This window comes from Phascolarctos cinereus, unplaced genomic scaffold (genome assembly GCF_003287225.1).
Source record: "Phascolarctos cinereus isolate Bilbo 61053 unplaced genomic scaffold, phaCin_HiC Scaffold_4;HRSCAF=312, whole genome shotgun sequence".
Classification (NCBI taxonomy): domain Eukaryota; kingdom Metazoa; phylum Chordata; class Mammalia; order Diprotodontia; family Phascolarctidae; genus Phascolarctos; species Phascolarctos cinereus.
In genome coordinates this window covers 66267710-66288512 of record NW_027555847.1, presented here as the reverse complement: position 1 = coordinate 66288512, position 20803 = coordinate 66267710, and the positions used below count along the sequence as shown (strand labels likewise).

Genomic DNA, 20803 nt, shown 5'->3' with positions numbered 1-20803 from the left:
TTTTATCCAAGTCATTGATTAACATTTAGAACAGTGTAGGATTCAGGATACAAGCCTGTTCAAAAAGTCCTTTAGGTTGACATGGTCTAATAAGCAAACCCTGTAGGCAAACTAACACTCTCTCTCTCTCTCTCTCTCTCTCTCTCTCTCTCTCTCTCTCTCTCTCTCTCTCTCTCTCTCTCTCTCTCTCTCCCCTCCCTCTACTTCAACTCTGTGTCTCCTTAACTATATCCCACCACTGTTTCATTTTGTCTACAAGAGCAAGTTAAATGCTTTGTCAGATGTGGTACGTGTCTAGCATTCTCTTGGTCTTCCAAGCCTTGTAACCCTATCAGATAAGGAACCTACTAATTTCAGATTCTCCTTATTTAGAATTGGATATAAAAGCAAGGCTGCCCTTTAGGCACTCTGAATATACCTAAAAGCAGGGACCCAAAGAGAATGAATTTGTATGAATTTGAATGAATGAATTGAGTTTGTAGGACTTTCTTGTTATCTAATTTTAATAGTGTATCTGTGTGTATGTATATCTATCTATATATACACGTGTATGTGTGTGTGCTTTGTCACACACATACACACACACACACACACAGAGCTATGTGGCACAATGGATAAAGTGCTGGACCCAGAGTCAGGAAGATCAAGCCAGCCTTAGACAGTCTGTAGCCGTGTGACCCTGGGCAAGTTTGCCTCAGTTTCCTCATCTGTAAAAATGAGCTGGAGAAGGAAAAGACAAACCACTCCCATATCTTTATCATTAAAACCCCAAATGGGGTCTTGAAGAGTCAGATATGACTGAAAACTACTGAACAACAACAATGTATGTATTGTGTATGTATGTATACACACACATCTGTACAGAGAGAGAGTGAGTTCTAGTTTAAACTAATTTGCTGGGTGGTTGGGATATTTTTGTTTTGAGTAACAAATCTTTTTATTTGGTTTGCAGTTGAGCTTAAATCTTTTCAGTTTAGACTTTAGGAAACTAGCATTCTCGTTTTGTTTTATATTTCAATTAAGTCCCCTTTTAATGTTACTACATTAAGTTTTTTTTCTTAATTTACACAGCTCAGATTTCACTAACAAACTAATTTTTGCCTAAATTGCAGAGAATTAAAAAGATTTAACCCTGTCATTTTTCTCTCTGTGTCCCCATCCCTTTCTTTCTCTCTTCTTAGTTGATCTTATCCCTCTCCTATAATGGAAAATATTTTGGTGTAAATAGTGAAGACAGAATCTATCTCTACTCATGTAGCACATGATAGTGTCACCCTTCCCCTATATCTCAGGGTGGGGGTGCCTAAGGCATGAAGGGCTGAAACCTTATATTGCCCGAGTGTGTCACCACTCTGAGTGGCTCGCGATTGAGGATTATGGCACAGCTGTGAAGTCATGAAGCCACTTAGGCAATTTCACATCTTAAAATGTCAGTAACTGATCTGTCGGCGTGTTCTGTCTGTCTGATGTTGGGGTCTGGCTCCTGAATCTAGAAGTGGTCTTCTCCAGTGGTTGTTAAACAAAGTGGGGTATCTGCTTTGCTCTGAAACAGTGGTGTTCAGACGTCATGGTTTTCAGTGATATTTTTTAGTGCCTTGAACATCAGCTGCTCCTAGAGACCTATTAGGAATAAGCCTTAAGTGAAAGAATAGATGAACCCTCAGCATTAAATAGCAGCTTACTTTTTTTCAGGCTTTAAAGTTTAAGAAACAATTTTCTTACAACAAGCCTGTGAGTTAGGTGCTATTACATATTGTCGTTTCCCACTTGACAGATGAGGAAATTGACTCTCAGAGAGGTGAATTGGCTTGCCCATATTTACTCACCTAGGAATTGTTGGTGTAGAAAATTCAGTCCAGATCTCATGTCTCTAAATCCCAACACTTTTTTCTTCTACAACAAATTACTTCTCTATCTCTTCAAGAGTTCTCAGAAATATGTCACAGAACTCTCTTTTAGAAGGACACCATTTGAAAACCACATATTTTTGCAGCCTTATGTGGTAATTATTGCAGTGAAAAGAGCAATGATCTTGTTATTGGGAGACCTGGATTCAAATCCTGCCCCTGACATTAATAGTTGTGTGACCATCAGCAAGTTACATAACTGTCTTTGATTATATTACCTCATTAGTAAAGTGGAAGCAATAACACCTGTAGTCCTTTGCAGGGTTGATGTGAAGATCCACTGAAATACAAAGCTATAGAAAGTGCTACATTGGTGTCAAGTCAAATGGCAATGCTAACTGTTGCTTTTAGGCTTCATCTATTCTCTTTTTAATTTAAAGATTGAATTTCACTGGCAAATGAACTTTTGTTCCTAGGTTTGTTGTCATTAGAAGGTAAAGAGAACTCAGTCACCAAGAATTTCTTGAATCTTTCTCTGGATTTTTTCCCCCACAGTCATCCTCATTTTTAGCTTAGACTTTGGCATGGGCAAAGTATGTGAAAGCAAAGAGTACGGTACCTAAGAGTCCTGGCTACTAGTACTTTTTTTTTTCTGTAGATAAAAAAAGCTTCTCTCTGTGACATGGCCACAAAGTGGGCAGGGGACCAAGTCTAAATTGGTATGTGATGCTGTTATAAGGTCAGGAATTCAGCAGCCTTCTGTCACTCCAATTTCTTTTAGTTTGATTTTGCAAGAGCAGAGCTACTAATTTGATTTTCTATCAGCCCTTTTTATATTGGCCGAGAAATATTAAGAGTTTTGTAAGCATGAGGAACTTGGCTTCTGAATGGTCCAGACAGTGAAAGTCCATCAATTAGGATTTAGGTAACCAACATTCATCTACCAGTTCATGTTTAAGTAGCACAGGGCTTTTGTTTGTTTTGTTTTGTTTTGTTTTTTGTTTACAAGATTTTTTTCTCCACCACAGCCTTGTGAGGGAGGTAGTACAAGTATTATTACCCTTATTTTACAGATGAGGAAGTAGTAGCCCATAATCAAAGTGACTTTCCATGGCTACACAATCAGTAAGTGGCCTGGCCAAGCCAAGAGCCTGGGCATTCTAATTCTCAAAGTTTGATATTCTTTCTGCTTCCCTACCCTGTTTTTTTTTCATTTCCTCTGTTTGAGTAAAGAGTCAGCTACCATATTGCAAACTACATGGCAATATCCCCCATAGTTGAGTCACAGCTCCTGGTGAAATTGCTTGTGATATTCTAGTAGCATCAGTTAAATCTAGTGCCATTTGGTCTGAGGTAAAAAATACTCTTTGAAAGCAACAACCCCAGGTGGTAAATTCAAGGAAACAGGCAGAGAGGCATAGTACAGAAAATATGGGGCAATTGGCTATAGATTTGCCACTGAACAAAGCAATGTAAAATGTTGGATTCCATTGTTAAAGATCTTTAACAATCATCTTCAAACATCATTAGTCATGCTAGAAAAACCTTAAGCCTCTGTGGGATATCCCTGCTGGGTGAAATTACCATGGACAGAAGTGAATGGGCAAACAAGTTGAAGCCAATTCAAATTCATTTTCTTTGCCTGCTGTTTTCTTGCTGGCTGATGTCAGGCATTCAGAGATGAGTAATTTCTTTTATGTTGGTGTATCTTAGAAACAGCTTTGTTTGGGATGCTAAGCTCGCTGTTGGGACTGTGGTAGTTAAGGTCTTGTAGTCATAGAATCTTAGGTTAGAAGGGGCCCCAGAGATCATCTAGTCCATTCAAATGGGGTAATCATTGTAAAGTGCTTAGTACTTAGTACTGTGTGCCTTACACATAGTAAGCACTATAAATATTACTGTTGTTATTATTATTAGCTTTAAGGTCTTCAAAATGCTGCACATGTTATTTCATTTGACCCTTATAGCAACCCTGGGCAATAGATGCTATTATTGTTCCCATTTTACAGATGAGGAAACTGAGGCAAACAGCCATGAAGTGACTTGCTTAGGGTCACACAGCTAATAAGTTTCTAAGGCAGAATTTGAACTCAGGTCTTCTTGACTCCAGGCTGGGTCCTCTATTCACGGAGCCACCTAGCTGTTTTAGAGTTTTCCTGTGAGTTTCCCAAGAGAATCAAATGCAGTAACATAGTAGCTTTGTGAAAGAGTCAGGATAGCATTATCTGGTGTACAGCCTTGTTATTTACAGGCTCCCTCTTTTTCAGCTGACATCTCTTTTCCCGGTATTCTCACCATCACTTCTAGTTTTATCCTCCAACATAGCACAGAGATTTGGAGACAGTTACTCTTTATTCTCTCAATCTGGTTTTCCAGTGTGTTTCAACCATTGCCCATGTGAAATGGTTTCCAGATATCTTGCTGTCCTACCTCAGTGCCCTCCTGGACACCCTAGTTTATCACAATTCCTTTTCAAATGATAACACTTCAGATCAAACCAGCAAAGAGCACAATGGGGACAGAGACAGGCCAGGGTTGTAAACAGGGTGCTAGATTTGGGTGGATAGAGTAGAATCAGTCAACCACTGGAGATAAAGAAACAAAAATGAAACAGCTACTCAAATAGTGTAGGAGATTTAGGTTCAAATCCTACCTCTGTTACTTAGTAACTAAGTGCCAGTAGGAAAATTACATAATTTCTCTGAGCCTCAATTTCCTCATCTCTAAAATAGGGATGATAATATCTGTAGCACCTACCTCACCAAGTTGTTCTAAGGATCAAATGAGATAATATATGTGAAACACTTTGAAAACGATTATTATTATTGGTGCTGAATGCTATTGTTATATTCAGGGAGTCAGAGAGTTCATTAGCTTTCCTGTTGGCTGAAATTTGGTGTTCTACTGAATTATTACCAATTCATTGTCCCCTGAAATTTTGACCTCTACATCTCTTTGGTTCTGTAGTTGATTTTTTTTAAAGGCCTTACATTCATCCCTGATAAAAACCATTTTGAAGCTAGACTAACTCTTTCATCGTCTTACCGGTTCAGTTCCTTCATCACATCTCTCAACTCAGTAACCCCTCAAACTAAATTCAGTTAGCTCCTAGTGAGATCACCCGATCCTTTTCTAAATGTCTGCGAAATAGCTCTTTTGTCCTCCCTTCCAGTCTTGCAAAGTATTGTCAGAGGTACCAGTTTGTATTTCTCTGGATCCATTCTTTTTTTTTTTCCTTTTCTATTCAAAAATTTGGAAGTCTTCCCGGTCCTAGTCTTCTGAGACTTCTCCATGTCTCCATATGTGCAATGATTTCAAGGTTTACTGAAAGTGTCTGCAAATGTCTTAAGTCTATTGGGATTAGAAACAAAAAATAAGCAGAAATATAAATCCATTTTAAAACATCTACATGCAATCTTGCTATTTCCTCACCCATCTTTGTCAACAATTATTTTCCAATTGAAAGAGTCTTCTTTTTGCTTGGGGGTGGGGAGGGAAGGGAACGAGCATTTATTAAGCACCTACTATATGCCAGGCACTGGGCTAAGTGTTTTCCAGATATTTCATTTGGTAACATTTTGCATTTAAACTTTTGAAAGGCTCAATTTATATTGCTCCTATATTTCTAAAGTCATTGTGATGTGTTACTAATGAGCTTAGTTTGGTTTTATATCTAATTTTTCATGCTTCAGGGATCTGTGCTCTGGGGGGAGGAGGAGCAGGGTAACAGACACTCGTTTCACCAATGAAGAGTATAATCCCTCTACATTTTGAAAGTGTAGCAAATGAAGACCAGATTTGGAATCCAAGACTTGGGTTCGAATCTTGCTTCAAATGCTTTTTACCTCTATGACCCTTGGTAAATCACTTGATCATTTTCAGTTACCCCATCTGTAAATTGAAGAAAACAGTAGCACTTACCTCGGTGCTATGAAGATCCCATAAGATAGGGAAAGTCCCTCATCAACCTTAAAGGGCTGTTTAAAAAGCAGTGACACTTTTTGTCATCATGGTCTCAAGTTGTTATGACTTAATAAATTCATCCCTCTGCAACCAATCTGGTGATAAGCTCCTCCAAACTTCCTTTGGCTGGTTCTTACACACAGATGGCCATTAGCTCATACTAGGTTCCTGCCTTGCTTGGTAGGACCTATTAGAGTTGGTGCTCTGTTGGCATAACCTCCAAGAACGCAGGTTTTATATTATGATGAGACCTAAGAATGGAATTTGAATGGGGAATCGTACACATATGATCATAGACTAGAGCCAGAAGGGATATCAGAGGGAGTAAGTCTAATCCCTTCACTTGAAATATGAGTAAACCAAAGACTTGACACTTTAAAGTAACTACCCTTAGGTGTCTCAGAGGTAGTTACTAGTGGAACCAGGATCCTCTAATGCCCAATGTCCATGTCCCATCTAGGTGGTCATAGTTGTAAGGAAAGACATACTGACATTCACCTTTAAATGTACCCAATTTTATGCTTCCAGGAGTTATGCATTCTTTATATGCTTCATTTCTTACTCATGATCTCAACTGTGTTCTAGAAAAGGTAGATAGATTACAATCACAGTGAAGCCTACATCATCTATTCCTTGATTCTATTATGTTTCAAGGTAGATGCAGTTAAGTATTAACATACATTGGTTTATTGGGTTTTGTTTGTTCTGTTTTTGGGGGGAAGGGAGTTGTGTGTGCTTTCCTTTGCTGTGCATGCAGTAGTCTAACCATCAGTGTGACTTTTCTTGCAGATCGAGTCTGGATTTTTTCATGAAAGCGATGTCAAGATAGTGGCAAAGTCAATTCGAGACAGAGTAGCATTAATTCAGTGGAGAAGAGAGAGGATCTGGCCTATTGTGCAGTCTGAGGAGCGCCGGGACTCAGAGAGCCTGGATAAAGCCAAGTTGCCGCAGGCACAACTCCAGGTTCAGGTCACATACCATTCTCATGTTGGCCAGCAGACTCCATTAGAACCTGAGGAGCCTGAAGCTGACCAGCATCTCTTTCAGCCGAAGCTTCCCACGAGCGCCACATCGGTGGCATGTAAGTCTATTTCTTTCCTTTTCAATGAAAATATAATTGTAATATAGCAGAACCCAATTCCAGCATGGCTTGTAATGTCATGGATTTAGCTATTTATGCTTAGAGTCAAATTGTGTCCTCTAAGACCAATATAGCTATTTAAAAGCTATGGACTTTTATTTTTATTTTTTTTGCAAAGGGAGGGAGATAAGAAGTTTTAAAAAATAATAACAAAGGGGCAGCTAGGTAGCGCAGTAGATAGAGCACTGGCCCTGGAGTCAGGAGGACCTGAGTTCAAATCCGGCCTCAGACACATACCACTTACTAGCTGTGTGACTCCGGGCAAGTCACTTAACCCCAATTGCTTTCCACCCCACCGACCCAAAAAAAAATAAAACGTAACAAATAGTTTTTATGTAGTATATGGGAAAATGAAAGTTATTGTGAAATGGGGATTTGTAGCTTCTCATTATTAGGGAATTTAAAACAATACAACCTGTGTGCTTTTTGGTGAGGTTACAATAGGCTCATTTTTTTCTTTTTTCTCTTTAATGTTCTTAGTACTGAATAATAGGCAATGTGATATAGTAAAAAGGATACTGGACTTGGGGTCAGGAGAGGCCAGAGATTGACTCGCATCTCTGGTACTTGGTTATATTAGGCAATTCCCTTAAATTCTCTGGCTTTAGCTTCTTTATCTGTACAATGTCAGTAACAGTGTCTGTAGGATTTAATTTAGTTTAATTTGTTTTGAGGCATATTGCAAACCTGAAAGATGTATAAATGTTGGGCAGTGGGGTTATACTAAACTGGAGAAAACATTGGCTATAAGAGGGCATCTAGCAATCATTTCATGATATGCCATGAAAACTGCGTCAAAATTAATCATCAAGCATTTATTAAGCTTCTACAATGTGCTAGACATGGGAGATTCAAAGACAGAAGTGAACTAGTCCCTTCTCTCATGAAGCTATTATTCTGTCCTCTCCTCTGCTCCCCTCCTGTCCTCTCCCTCTGTCCACAAAGGGAGTCATACTCTTACCTGTGTGTGCTCTGTCCAAAGGAATGTAAATTTTGATCACTGAAACCTCCCAACAGCTTGATTTCTTTCTTAAGGACCATGCCTTAAATCCAAATCACTCTGGCTCTCATTGATTGGCCAGCAATAGGTCACAGTCCAAGTTGGGGGAGGTGTCATAGTTTTGGACCTGATTGCTCAGTGTGAACATAAATAGCAATTTTTTCTGTTTTGGCCAGAAACCCTAAAGTTCTCCCCCTTTCAGAGAGAAAGAACAGGAATAAGAACTAGGTAAAAGAGGCCGTTTGTTGCCTGTTTCTTATCTATCCTTAATCATTGAATGGGTGTTGCCTCAGTCAAAATGAGACCTGGAAAAGACCTTAAAAAGGCCATGGTCTCCCACTGCATCCAGGGCCATATCCAGTCATCCTGATCTATACTTTGCCCAGTGGACCCAGATGGCTAAGGAGGAAAAAGTGAGACTGGTGACTTTGCACAGCCGTCCCTCACTTAAATCCAATTCACTTGCAAGTTACAGCATCACCTTCCTGATGCCATCCATGATCCTCTTCCAGGACAAATAGTAAGCAATCTATTGAACAGACAATATATACATTTGCAAGTGTATGCAAAATAGGTACAAGTTAATTGGGGATGGAGGGGAGGCACTAGTAGCTTCATGAATGAGGCATCCCTTGAGCTGAGCTTGGAAGGAAACAGAAATTCTAAGATGCAGAGAGAAGGATGGGACTGTATTCTAGGCATAGTGTGCGTAAATAGTTAAATAATAAAACTAGGAAAGTAAGATTCAGGCAGGTTGTGAAGCACTTTGAAGGCCAAACAGAGAAGCGTCTATTTGACTCTAGAGGAAATAGGGAGCCCCAGGAATTTAAGAAATAGAGTGACATGATCAGTCTTGTGCTTTAGTAAAAATCATTTTGGCATCTATGGGGGCGGGGGACATGGATGGGAGAAGGGAAAAACAGGGCAAGAATAAGAGATCTAAGTCAGTTGAGGAATGGCATACCATTGAATCCTTTAAGCACCTAGGTTTCTCCCAACTTCTATCAACAGTACTTGTTTTCTTCTTTTTAGAGCATTCATTTAAAGTGAGAGATCAGTTGTGAATTGAGCAAGCAGGAAAACTTATCTTTTCCAGTTTGAATTAGCAGGGTGGTGGTGAAAATTGAGTTAACTGTTGATGTGTCTGAATCTGTTTAATTTGAATATGTTTTAATACCTAGTGTCATCCACAATGACTTAGAAAACATAAAAGGATGGTATAAGATTTTCAAGTTGCATAAAACACATTTTTAAAAAAAATTAATTGTTTTTAGTTTTCAATATTCACTTCCATAAGCTTTTGAGTTTTAAATCTTCTTCCCCCTCCCTTCTTACCTCCCTTTCCAAGATGGCATGCAATCTGATTAGACTCTACATATACATTCCTATTAAACATATTTTCATATTAGTCATGTTATAAAGAAGAATTAGAGCCAATAGGAGGAACCACAAAAACAAGAAACAAAACAAAACAGCAGGAAAAAAAAAGAGCACATAGTATGCTTCATTCTGCATTCAGACTCCATAGTTTTTTCTCTGGATGAAACACATTATATTTAGAACTAAAATAGTTCATTTTAAAAGTAATTACTTTTTTCTTGGTTTGTTTGTCTGTTTTTTAAGAAAAAAAACTACCATTAGTTTGTAAAGAAAAATAAACAGACTAAAAGCAATAGTTGCTTTAGTGAAAGCATTCAAAACAATTTAAATATCTAAGTTTGGGGGTTGGCATAAATATCTGATTAAAAATCTATGAATAAATTGATGAATCATCTCTTATAAAAATCTCATAAGTTGCCTCATTTTAGAGATGAGGAAACTGGGGGTTACATGTGACTGCTGGCACTTAATATTGAATAGATAGAAAAGGAGGTTTTGCTACTTTCATTGATAGTAGATAGTCCTTATATCAAGTTACCCTGGGCAGCAGTTCAGGAGACAAATAGGTGGTACAATGGATAGAGTGCTGGGCATGGAGTGAGGAATGAGTTCAAATTCAGCCTCTCATACTTTCTAGCCATATGATCCTGGGCCAATAACTTAACCTGTATTTATCTCAGTTTCCTCAGCTGTAAAAATGGAGCCAATAATAGCACCCAACTTCCCAGAGTTGCTATTGTGAAGATCAGATGAGATAGTATTTGTAAAGTGTTTAACACAGTGCCTGGCATGTACTAGGTGCTTAATAAATGTTTGTTCCCTTCCTCTCCCTTCTTTCCTTCCTCCTTTTTTCTGTTCTTCAATTTTGAGTGTATGGTGAGGAGGGAAAGGGTCGGTCATTGGTTATGTCAAGTAGTCAACTTTACCAAGTGCTAACTTAGTCCAGTTTCTTTGTTTAGAAACTGTGAAGAAAGCTAGTTTGTGCTTAGATAGTTAAAAAATGGAATTGGCCTAGGAGCTGCAGCACAAATCCCTCAACTTGGGCATGCTGTTCAGTAACGTATTTAGTGGATAAACACTTGAGTAGCTGAATCATCCAAGGGAGCCTCTTTTATGACATTTGCAGGCAGTTTACCCAGCATAAGGAAATTGGAAACAAAACCCCAATTTGATTTCTAACCCAGCATATTCATATGGTGCTTTACCACATAATCCAGTAGTCTGTGTCTTAACAGTTTTGATCGATAGTGCTTTTAGATTCTTCAGCCTAGTATAAACAGCTCTCTCCTGTTGGGGAGTTGGAAAGAAGAGATTGTTTTATAGGTTAATAATTCAATACCTACGTGCACTCAAAATGCTGTAAATAGAGTTCGTCTCAGCTTATAATTGATGTTACTTCTACCACACTTTACCATTGGTTTTGAGTTTACTTTGTTTCTACTCTTTTGCTATTGTAAGTTCAAAGGAAATCCAAAAATCCAAGGAAGTAATATGAAGAGTGAACTCTATCTATTCAGCACCTGGTTTCTTACTGAAACTTAAAGATTAAAGCTTAGGGTAGGCTCCTAGAGTTGGGATGTGTAAATCTTACTGTTTACTGAATCACTGTGGATGACAGTACATATGCATAATAGTAAGAATAGCAGAGAGGAAAGGAGGAGAGAAGGGGGAAGGAAGAAGGGAGGAAAAAGGGAGCAGAGGACGGAAGGATTTATTAAGAGCTTACTATGTGCCAGGCACTGTGCTAAACACTTTACAGAGCACCTTAGTGTTTGCAAAGTTCTTTAAACTGCTCCTTCCATCGAGCCCCATAACAACCGTGTTTGATAGGCACTGCAGGTGTTATTGTCTCCATTGTACCAATAAGGAGAGGTCACAGGGTCACGCAGCTGGTCAGTGTCACAGGTGGGATTTGAACATAAATCCTCCTGACTCCAAGTCAAGCACACCCTCCACCAAACCATGCTGCCTTACAGAGTGAGTGATAGATGACTGCACAGGTCAGTGTTAAATTTTGTTTGATAAATTTAAATTAAACATCTGAATGCACTAAAAGAGAAGAGAGAAGAATTGAATAGGCCATAAACACTACCACTACCGCTCAAGACCTTTTCTTTTCTTTTTTTGCTCTCTGCAAGAGTATGTTGGCAAAACTGGCTTTCCCCACTGCTGTACTAGCATTCGTCTGGTTATTGAGTTTGGAAAAAAAAGGTTGCCATTTGGTGCATGCAAATCCTGAGGCCAGCAGTTTGGCTGTCGCTGACATTGAGAGTTTCCTTTGGGATATGGGAACAAGAAAGGCAGAATTGAGAACCAGCTGTCATTTTTCATTTTTACTGCAATGAAAGCTGTAGACTGAACAATTTCCATGGGCACCATCTTGGAATTTTCCACTGAGAGACACAATAGTTTTAGTGAAACAAGCTTGTTAATTGTATGGAGATATTTAATAAGCTTCAGTGAATCTGAAAAGGCCCCTCTCAAGCTTTAATATTCAGTAAAACCATTATAATCCTGACTTACATTTGACAAAGATGCCACGATGGACCAATTGCCAAGCTTCTGCAGTTTCCAGACTTGAATTCAGACCAACTCTCTGCCTGATGAGCAGCAACAAAGCTGTGGATTGTGCAGTTCTTTTGTGAAAAAGCTTGGCTCATGGGGAACTTGGGGGTGCATAGAATGCTGGATGGAGGATCCAGACATACACTTTTCATTCATAATGGGACAGCAACCAGAATACTGAGATGTTACTCTGTGGCTTTATTTTTCCTAAACACCAAATGTAGGCAGGACCTATTCAAGTGACTCTACTGGTATGTTGTGAATTCTGCCAGTCTTTTTAAGCGCCATCAACAGGACTGATCATAGCATATCATTCCCCTACTTGATAAACTCCAGTGATCCCTTATTATCTCTGGGATCAAATAAATGAGTTTACATGTTTAGTATATAAAAATTCTTTACAAACCTGTCCCTTCCTACTTTTCCAGTGTATATTCTTCCTGTCTACACACTCTGATGCAACCATACTATGTCTTTGTTTTTCAACACTATATACAACGCTGTCCCAGACCTTTGACCTGGCTGTCCTCCATGTGTGGAATATGCATCTTTCCTCACCCTCTGTTTTTGGATCCTCTGGTTTCTGTTAAGTTGCAGTTGGAGCATGACCTGCTACATGAAATCTTTCCTGATCCTCTAGTCACTAGTACAGTCCCTCCTAAAATTACCTTGTCAGATCAGTCAGTGAGCATCGGTATATGCCAGATACTTAGCTAAGGCCTCGGGACAAATACAAACTGAAAGAAAGACATCACTGCCTGCAAGGAACTGACATTCTAATAAGGACATTTCCCAAAAGGGAGCTAAAAAGTGTTGCAGGAGTGGGGAAGGAGGGCCTCATACAGGGACAAAGTGTAGAGAGTCAGAAGAGGAGTGAGGAGAGAAATTAAGGATGGCTGGTCTGAGACCCTCCCTCAAAATAGGGATCTTGAAAAGAACTCGCCATTTGAAGAAGGGAATGTTCCAGGGTGGGAAGACCATAAATGAAATTACATGATGAGATGGCAGCTAAGTCATGGTGCCCAAGTCTAGAGACTTAGAAGCAAAGGTAATGATGAATAGATGGTCTGAGGCCCTGCCTTTCCTTACATTAATTTTGCGCATATTTGATATATTAGTGTGTGTACTTGTTTTTTTCTGCCTAGTGGAATGAGAGTTCCTGAAATTAAGGGACATTTCATTTTTGTTCTTGTTTCTCTGATACCTAGGAGGTGCTGGTTGATTGATGGCTTTGTATGTAGCTCATATGTAAATGTTCTCTTCCCCTCCATAGGGTGTTGGTTCCTAGAGGGCCAGTCGCCAGTACATTGTTACTTTGTTTCCCCAGCACTTAGAGCAATGTCTGGCATACAGTTAGCTCTTTAAAAGACTTGAAATTGTTCAATCGAATGTTTGAAATACTTCATAAATACTTGAAATTGTAAATTATTGAAAAGTAATTTATTGAGTGCCTACTCTTTAACAGTCCTTTCCCTCAAGGTGTTTTTTTCCATGTGGTCAGACAATATGTACAAATATGACTGTATATGATATGGGAATTGAGAGACAGGACCCTTCTTACAATGTGATGCCTCCTCAATACAATGAATGTTGTTGTAGTCAAGCTGATGGCTTTAATTACCTTCTGGCATATAGCGCAGACCCACCTCTTTCAGAGTGATATTGTTTGCAAAAAGTTTTAACAAATTCCTTAGAAGTGGATTCTAATGGAGAAGTGGGTTTTTATGTTGTGCTAATGTTTCCATTTTCCTGAACATGTCCCATATTCTTTGTTCTGGGCGTTAATTGGACCATAGTGTTTTTAAAATGTTTACCCTAAACCTTGAAATTTTGTTTGCTGCCTCCAGCGGACAGCACATTTGACAGTGGCCAAGGCTCCACTGTGTACTCAGACTCCCAGAGTAGCCAGCAGAGCGTGATTTACTCTTCCCTGCCGGACGCCATCCCTCCCACTATTCAGCGAGTCTACAGCCCGCCTGTCAGTGATGGTCAGGTTGGGACACAGAGCCACCCATCTCTGGGGCCCTACCAGCAGCCTACAGCGGTAAGTTTTTAATCTCAATCTTCATTGTTCATGTTTATAAGGTGATCTGTTCATATGATGAGTTTCCTGAATTATCACTACCATCAACTCTCAGTTGTTTTCTCTAATAGCAGGGGGAATGGGAAACGAATACTGTTGAATAAACCAAAAATTATTTGTTCTTGGCTTTGGAACACATTAGGCAACTTAGTCTGACTTTGACAAATTAAGTTGAAGTCTCGTAGTGTGTGCCATCTGACTTTACCAGATTTGGCCAGAAGTTCACCAAGAAGCAGGGGGGATATCAACTTGGGATTAAAAATTTGTCCTAGGATAATTCTCCAAGTGAATTATTCACACATATGTCACTGAGAGTCAGCTGTATTTCATTATTTTCTTCCTTGTCCCCAACTTCTCATTCTTCCTCACTCATCATTCATACTTAAAATAGCTTAGATGCTGATTTTTAAAATTTGTATTTGCATATTTTTAATCTTGCCATAAAAGCCTAGGCCAACTAGCTTTTTTTTAAATAGGAAATGATATAGTTTGCATTTCCTTATTTTTATTAAAACTGAGTTCAAACTCTCTCTCTCTCTCTCTCTCTCACACACACACACACACACACACACACACACACACAGTATTTTGTGGCATTTTTGGAAACTCCCTGCAGGATGCAGCAGATGGTCTCAACATGCCTAATAATTCTACTCAACCACCATTAACTCACTAGGTCTTTGAGGAGAACTCAAGTTCCATTGGTGGACACATGGTCGCTTCTTTCTTGTGCTTTCTTTTGTCATGCTTTTTCTTTTGTTAATTCAGTGACTGCTGTTAGGGACATGTAGCTAAAGTAACTGGAGATTTGCTGTAGCAAACTTCCCTGTGAAGGGAAGATAGGAAATAAGTCCTGGATATGAATGAGAAGAAGAAAGTCCTCTGTAGTATCTGCAAAGTCCAGAAAGACATTTCCTCTAAAATGGGTGACATTGTGTAATTTGTGTAATAATAAATACAATAATACATAATTGTTTAATTATCAAGGAAAGGTCATCACATTCTTACTGGTCAAGGTCTTTCTAATATAAAGTGTGTATGTGGATGTGGGTGTGCCCTATTTAAAAATTAAAAAAAACTCTTTACTCTGAAGAGTGGAATTTTCTGGCAGTGAGATGTGTACATTCATGAAAAAATACCATATTGAGAAGTTTCACCCTACCTGTTATGTCCTATGTGGCTGCTTATCCATAGTTCTAGCTTTGCTTAAAAGTAAGGAGTAGGGATGTAGAACTGGCATTTTATTCACACAGATGGGTACAAGATAATATTGTTGGCATGTATATTATTCAGTTTCACAAACTTTTAACATGTCTCCTATATGCAAGTCACTGTACTTGGCACTAACAATACTAAGAAACAAAATAGTTTTCCTTGGGGAAGAACTTTTTATGTTTTTCTTTTCTTTTTCTTGGGGGTAGACTTTGATAACCCCAAAATTTCCTAGTGAATTGTCGTTTTCTTCCTTGTCATTGTCTTTTTCCTGCCTTCCATTTTGGATATATTTCAGTAGTTAGCCTATTTCACATTGAAGTCTACCATGCCTTCAGGCTGTTCTAAAATAAAATTTGAAAGATGTGCTTTCTTTTCTCCTCAGCCTGGACTGACTGTGGGCCCTGTTTCTTCCACTGTACTCCCTCCGAGACCACAGCAACATTACCCAGAACCAGCAATGACTTTTTCAGTGCAGCCAACAACAGTTGCTTCAGGGCATATTGGGCCAGCGCCATCTATGTTACCCACCCAGCAGGTAAGTCTGTAAAATTTCTTTGTCTCTCTAATTCAGTCTTCAAGGGACAGACGGGTAAGAGAGCTTATATTAATGTCTTTTGTTTCTACATTACAGTCACTTCTTGATAGGGCTCCTCTCTCTCTCCAAAATAGAATAAAGAAAAAGCTAAGCTAAAGCCAGTAAGTGATTGCGTTTTATATCTAATGTTCTGCCCCATAAGTAGCCTGTCTTTCTATTGAGAGAAGGAAGGTATGTTTTATTATTCGTTGTCCAGGAGCAGGATTGATGATCACCATTTTCTGGAGTTGAGCTTTCTTTTAGAGTTCTTTCTGTTGCCTTTGTTGTAGTCATTGTATAGTTTGTTCTTACTGTTTCTGCTTATTTCCTCCACCGCTGTGTCTTTGGACGTCATCTCTTCTCCCTCTGTATTATTTTTCTGGGTGATCTCATCAGTTCACGTGGGTACAGTTATTATCTCTATCAAAGATGATTCCCAGATTTATTTATCCAGCCCTTACCTCACTTCTGAGCTCCAGTTTCATATCCTCAGCTGCCTCTTGAAATGAATGGCCTCTAGGTATCTCAAACTCAACATGTCCAAAACAGACCTCCTTACCTCCCCTACAAAAGCCCCTTTCTTTGTAATGTCTTTATTACTGTTGAGAGCATCACCAGTCACCCAGGCTCACAATGGTGGTGTCATCTTTAACTCTACACTCTCACTCACAGGCTGCCCTACCCCTACCCCCACCAATATCCAGTTTGTTGACTTCACAACATCCTTCACGTGTTCCCTTCTCTCAATTCACACAGCTGCCACCCTGTGAAGCTCTGTATCTCCTACCTCATCTACTGCAATAGCCTTCTAGTTGGTTTCCCTGCACTGTCTCTTCCATAATCCAGCCCATTCTCTATTCAGCTGCCAAAGTGATTGCCTATCTCGCTACGTCACCTACTCAGACTCCAGGATCAGATATGAAATCCTCTATTTGGCATTTAAAGCCCTTTACAATCTGGCTCCTTCATACACTTTGTTCCCCTAATAATACTTGTCTTCTGTTACTCATACATAGCACTCCACTCCCTGAGTCCTTCCTCTTTGCCTAGAATACTCTCCATCTTCGTTTATGCCTCCTGACTTCCCTGGCTTCTTTAAAGACTCAAGTCAAATCCCACCTTCCCCAAGAATCCAAGGCATTGCATTGTTAGTTCTTTTCCTCTTGGATTACCTCCCATTTTCACTGTAATATGTCTTGTATGTATATATTTGTTTACAGATTGTCTCCCCATAGCATGTGAATAAATCCTTAATAAATGTTTGTTGATTGAATATTTCAGTCTTTATGAATTTGTAATATCTTTAAGCCATGTTTCTTTGAATTCCTCATATTTATTCATTCAGTAAGCATTCGTTTAGCACATGCTACATGCCAAGTACATGTACTAGGTGCTAGAGACAAAAATGAAACATTCCATTGAGGTAAAAATAGAAGTATAAAGATAAGTATATTAAAAGTACAAAGTAATTTTCCTGGGCCAGGTCACTAAGAGCTTGGGCGATGAGGAAAGCGCTCGTGTAGGAGGCAATGACAGTGTTTTGAGGTGAAAGGGAGCTGCACAATTATATCTCGTTATGTTCGTGTATTTCAGTTTGCTTAGTCGTTCCTCAGATGATGAGTGTCCACTTGATTTTTTGTTCTTTGCATGAGAAGTGCTACTGTATTTCAATATATACTGGTTCTCTATTTCTCTTGTTGACCTCCTTAGGAGGTCAGTAGTGGGTTTCCTGGGGCAAAGGGTATGAACAGTCGAGTCACTTTTCTTACCTGATGGCACACACTTATTGGTGTGATAGTCCTTTCATTGCTGAGTTTTACTTATGATAGATTTTTCTCAATTCACATATTCCATAAGAAAAATGACAGAAATTGGTTTTAAATACTTTCCCCCAAAGATACCTACTACCTGCATGGGCCAAAATCTATATTATTTTACTTCTAAGAATAGTAAAGTGTGTCCTGAAATAAGTCCCGAAGCCCTAATCAACATCTGATGTCAAAGTGATCACTTGCTAAATACCCATTGTGTGCCATACACTATTAGGAACAAATATAGTGAATAAAACCTTACTCATAAAGAATTACACATCCTAACAGAGGAGACAAACAGGGCATATATAAGTACATACAGAAAATGTACAGAAGGGGAAGCTAGGTGGTACAGTGGTTAGAGTACCAGCCCGGGAGTCAGGAGGACTTGAGTTCAAATTTGGCCTTGGGCATTTACTAGCTGTGTAATCCTGGGCAAGTCACTTAACCCCAATTGCCTCCAAAAAAGAAAAAAAAAAGAAAATATATACAGAAGACAATAAATACAAGAAAGCTAAGAACAGAGTAGTTTAGGAAAATAGCACAAATTGGGGTTGGTTTCATGCAGAAGGTGGTGCTTGAGCTTATTTACTGAAAGGGAAGAATTCTGCAAGGTGGAGGTGAGGTTGAAGTGAATTCCACATATGGGAGACAGGTAGTAGGAAGGTTCGGGATGGAAGATGGAGTGTTGCATAAAGAACAAAGAAAAGGCTTGTTTGATTGGATTGCACGGTCAGTAATCTACTATGTGCTGTGCACCGTGCTAAGAGCTAAAGATACAAGCAAAAGCAAGATAGTTTCTGCTCTCATGGAATTCACAGAGTAAGGATTGAGACAACATGCAAACAAGTATGTACGAATAAGATATGTAATACATTTTACATATGTTATCTACCTTATTTATATGTTTATGTGTACACATGTACACACACATATAATACACATGTGTCTATGGGGTGTGTGTGTATATAAAATAATTAACAGAGGGAAGGCATTAGTATTAAGGGGGAGCTGGATAGGCATCTCAGAAAGTGAGGTTTTATCTGATACTTGAAGAGTGGCAGAGAGGAGAAAGCAAGGTATTTCAGACGTGGATGACAGCTGTTGAAAATGCCCAGAGTTGGGAGATATAGTAACTTGTGAAAGGAACTCCAAGTAGGCTGGTGTCACTGGATCACAGAATATACAAGGTTGAATAAGGTATGATACTGGAAACGTAGGAAGAGGGAGGAGGCAGATTATGAAAGACCTTGAACATCAAAAAGGGCATTTTATATTTTATCCAGGTGGTGATAGCGAGCCATTAGAATTTATTGAGTAGGTAACATTATCAGACCTGCATTTTAAAAAGATTAATTTGATAGCTAAGTGGAGGATGAAATGAAAAGAGCAAAGATGTGAGGGAGGAAGACCAACCAGCAGGCTATTGCAATAGTCCAGGCATGAAGTAATAAGAACCTATAGCAAGGTATGTGCTTTTAGAGAAAAGGAAATATTTATGAGAGATGTTAGGAAAATAGGATTCATCCGACTTGGCAACAGATGTAATATTGGGGTAGGGAGTAAGAGAGTGAGGAACTGAGAATGAATGACATCAGGGTTGCAAGCTTGAATGACCAAAAGGGTGGTGGTGCTCTTGATTAGGGATTGAATAGTGATTTTGAGAAAAGGAGAGGGTTTTAGAAAAAAAAAAAAGATAATGAGTTCATATTTGAGCAGATTGAGTTTAAGGTATCTCTGGGACATCCAGTTTATGAATCTGTAGGTTAGGAAGAGAGGTTAGGAATGGAGAAATAGTATGCTGAGAATCATCAGCATATAGATAATTGAATCCATGGGAGCTCATTAGGTCATCAGGTGAAATAGTATAGTGGGAGAAGAGAAGAGGGCCTTAGAGCTCTAGGGGATACCTACCATTAGCAGGTCTGAGCTGAATCCAGCAAAGGAGACTGAGAAGGAGTGGTCATACAGGTAGGGGAAGGACTAGGAGACAGCAGTATCATAAAAACCTAGAGAGAAGACAGTTTCAGGGAAAAGAAGATGATTGGTGGAGTCAATGTCTGCAAAAGGTTCAGGAAGGATGAGGATTGGAAAAAAGTATTAGATATGGCAGTTAAATCTTGGAACTTTGGAGAGAATAGTTTCAATTAAATGGCAAGGTCAGAATTCAGACTTCAGAAAGTTAAGGAAGTGAAGGCACATTTTGTAGACCACCTTATCAAAGAATTCAGTCGCAAAAGGGAGGAGGAGCAAATTGAGTGAGTGGGGGTGGGGGGAGGGGACGACAAGGCATGTCTGCAGGCAGTAGAGAAGCACCCTGGAGACAGATTAGTGAGATCGTGATGATTATTGAGGGTGTAGTCTGTTGGAGGAGATGGGATCACTTATGCACGTGGAAGTGTTGACTATGGCAAGGAGGGCCACCTCTTCATGTGAGAGAGGTGAAGGAATAGACAGTGACAGAAGGCATCTGAACAGTATGGGATTAGGAGGAGAGGAGAAGAAGGAGCTCTTGGCAGGTGGCTTCAATTAATTCTGGGTTTGCAGGGAAAAACAAGCACTTATTAAGTGGTTACTATGTGCCAGGCACTATAATAATCACTTAACAAATATTGTCTTAATTGATCCTCACAACAACCCTGGAAAGCAGCTACTAGTATTATTATCCCCATTCTACAGTTGAGGAAATTCAGACATACAAAAGCTAAGAGACTTGCTTGAGGTCACACGGCTATTAAGTATCTGGGGTCAAACTTGAACTCGGCACTATTGGCCTGGCACTATTGTCCCAGCACTATTGGCTACACTACCCAGCTACCTAATAAAATACCAGTTAAGTTTCTCAGCTGAAAGTGGAGGAAGGGAAGGAGAATCATGGGAGTTTTTCAAAAGGAATGAAAAGGTTTGGAAGAGCTGCTGTGGTTAATGGGATAGTAAGTTAATTAGGGAGGCATAAAAGGATTGTCTTGCCACAGTGAGTACTCAGCTGAGATTGTGTAACAGAAATCTAAAGTGGAAATAGCACAATTTCATGAGTGCCGGATATGGAGTACTGTACAGTGAGACTGGAAAGCTAGATTGAATCCAGGTTTCAAAGGAATTTAAAAACTAAAAAAAAGAGGAGTATTTGATTCTAGAAGCAATAAGGAGCCTCTGGAGTAGGGGAAACAGATCACATCTGCATTTTAAGGCAAATCACTTCTGCAGCAGAAATAGTGATAAAA

At 39.3% G+C, this 20803-nt stretch overlaps 1 protein-coding gene across 1 annotated transcript in view; it reads left to right on the top strand.

Annotated features, from left to right (window-relative positions):
• The window catches only part of WNK2 (WNK lysine deficient protein kinase 2), a 227322-nt gene that overhangs the window by 133264 nt on the left and 73255 nt on the right, over positions 1-20803 (top strand). The window contains 3 exon segments of the mRNA XM_078151684.1: positions 6600-6891; positions 13744-13940; positions 15577-15729. Of these exon segments, the coding sequence (XP_078007810.1) occupies positions 6600-6891; positions 13744-13940; positions 15577-15729 (642 nt within the window).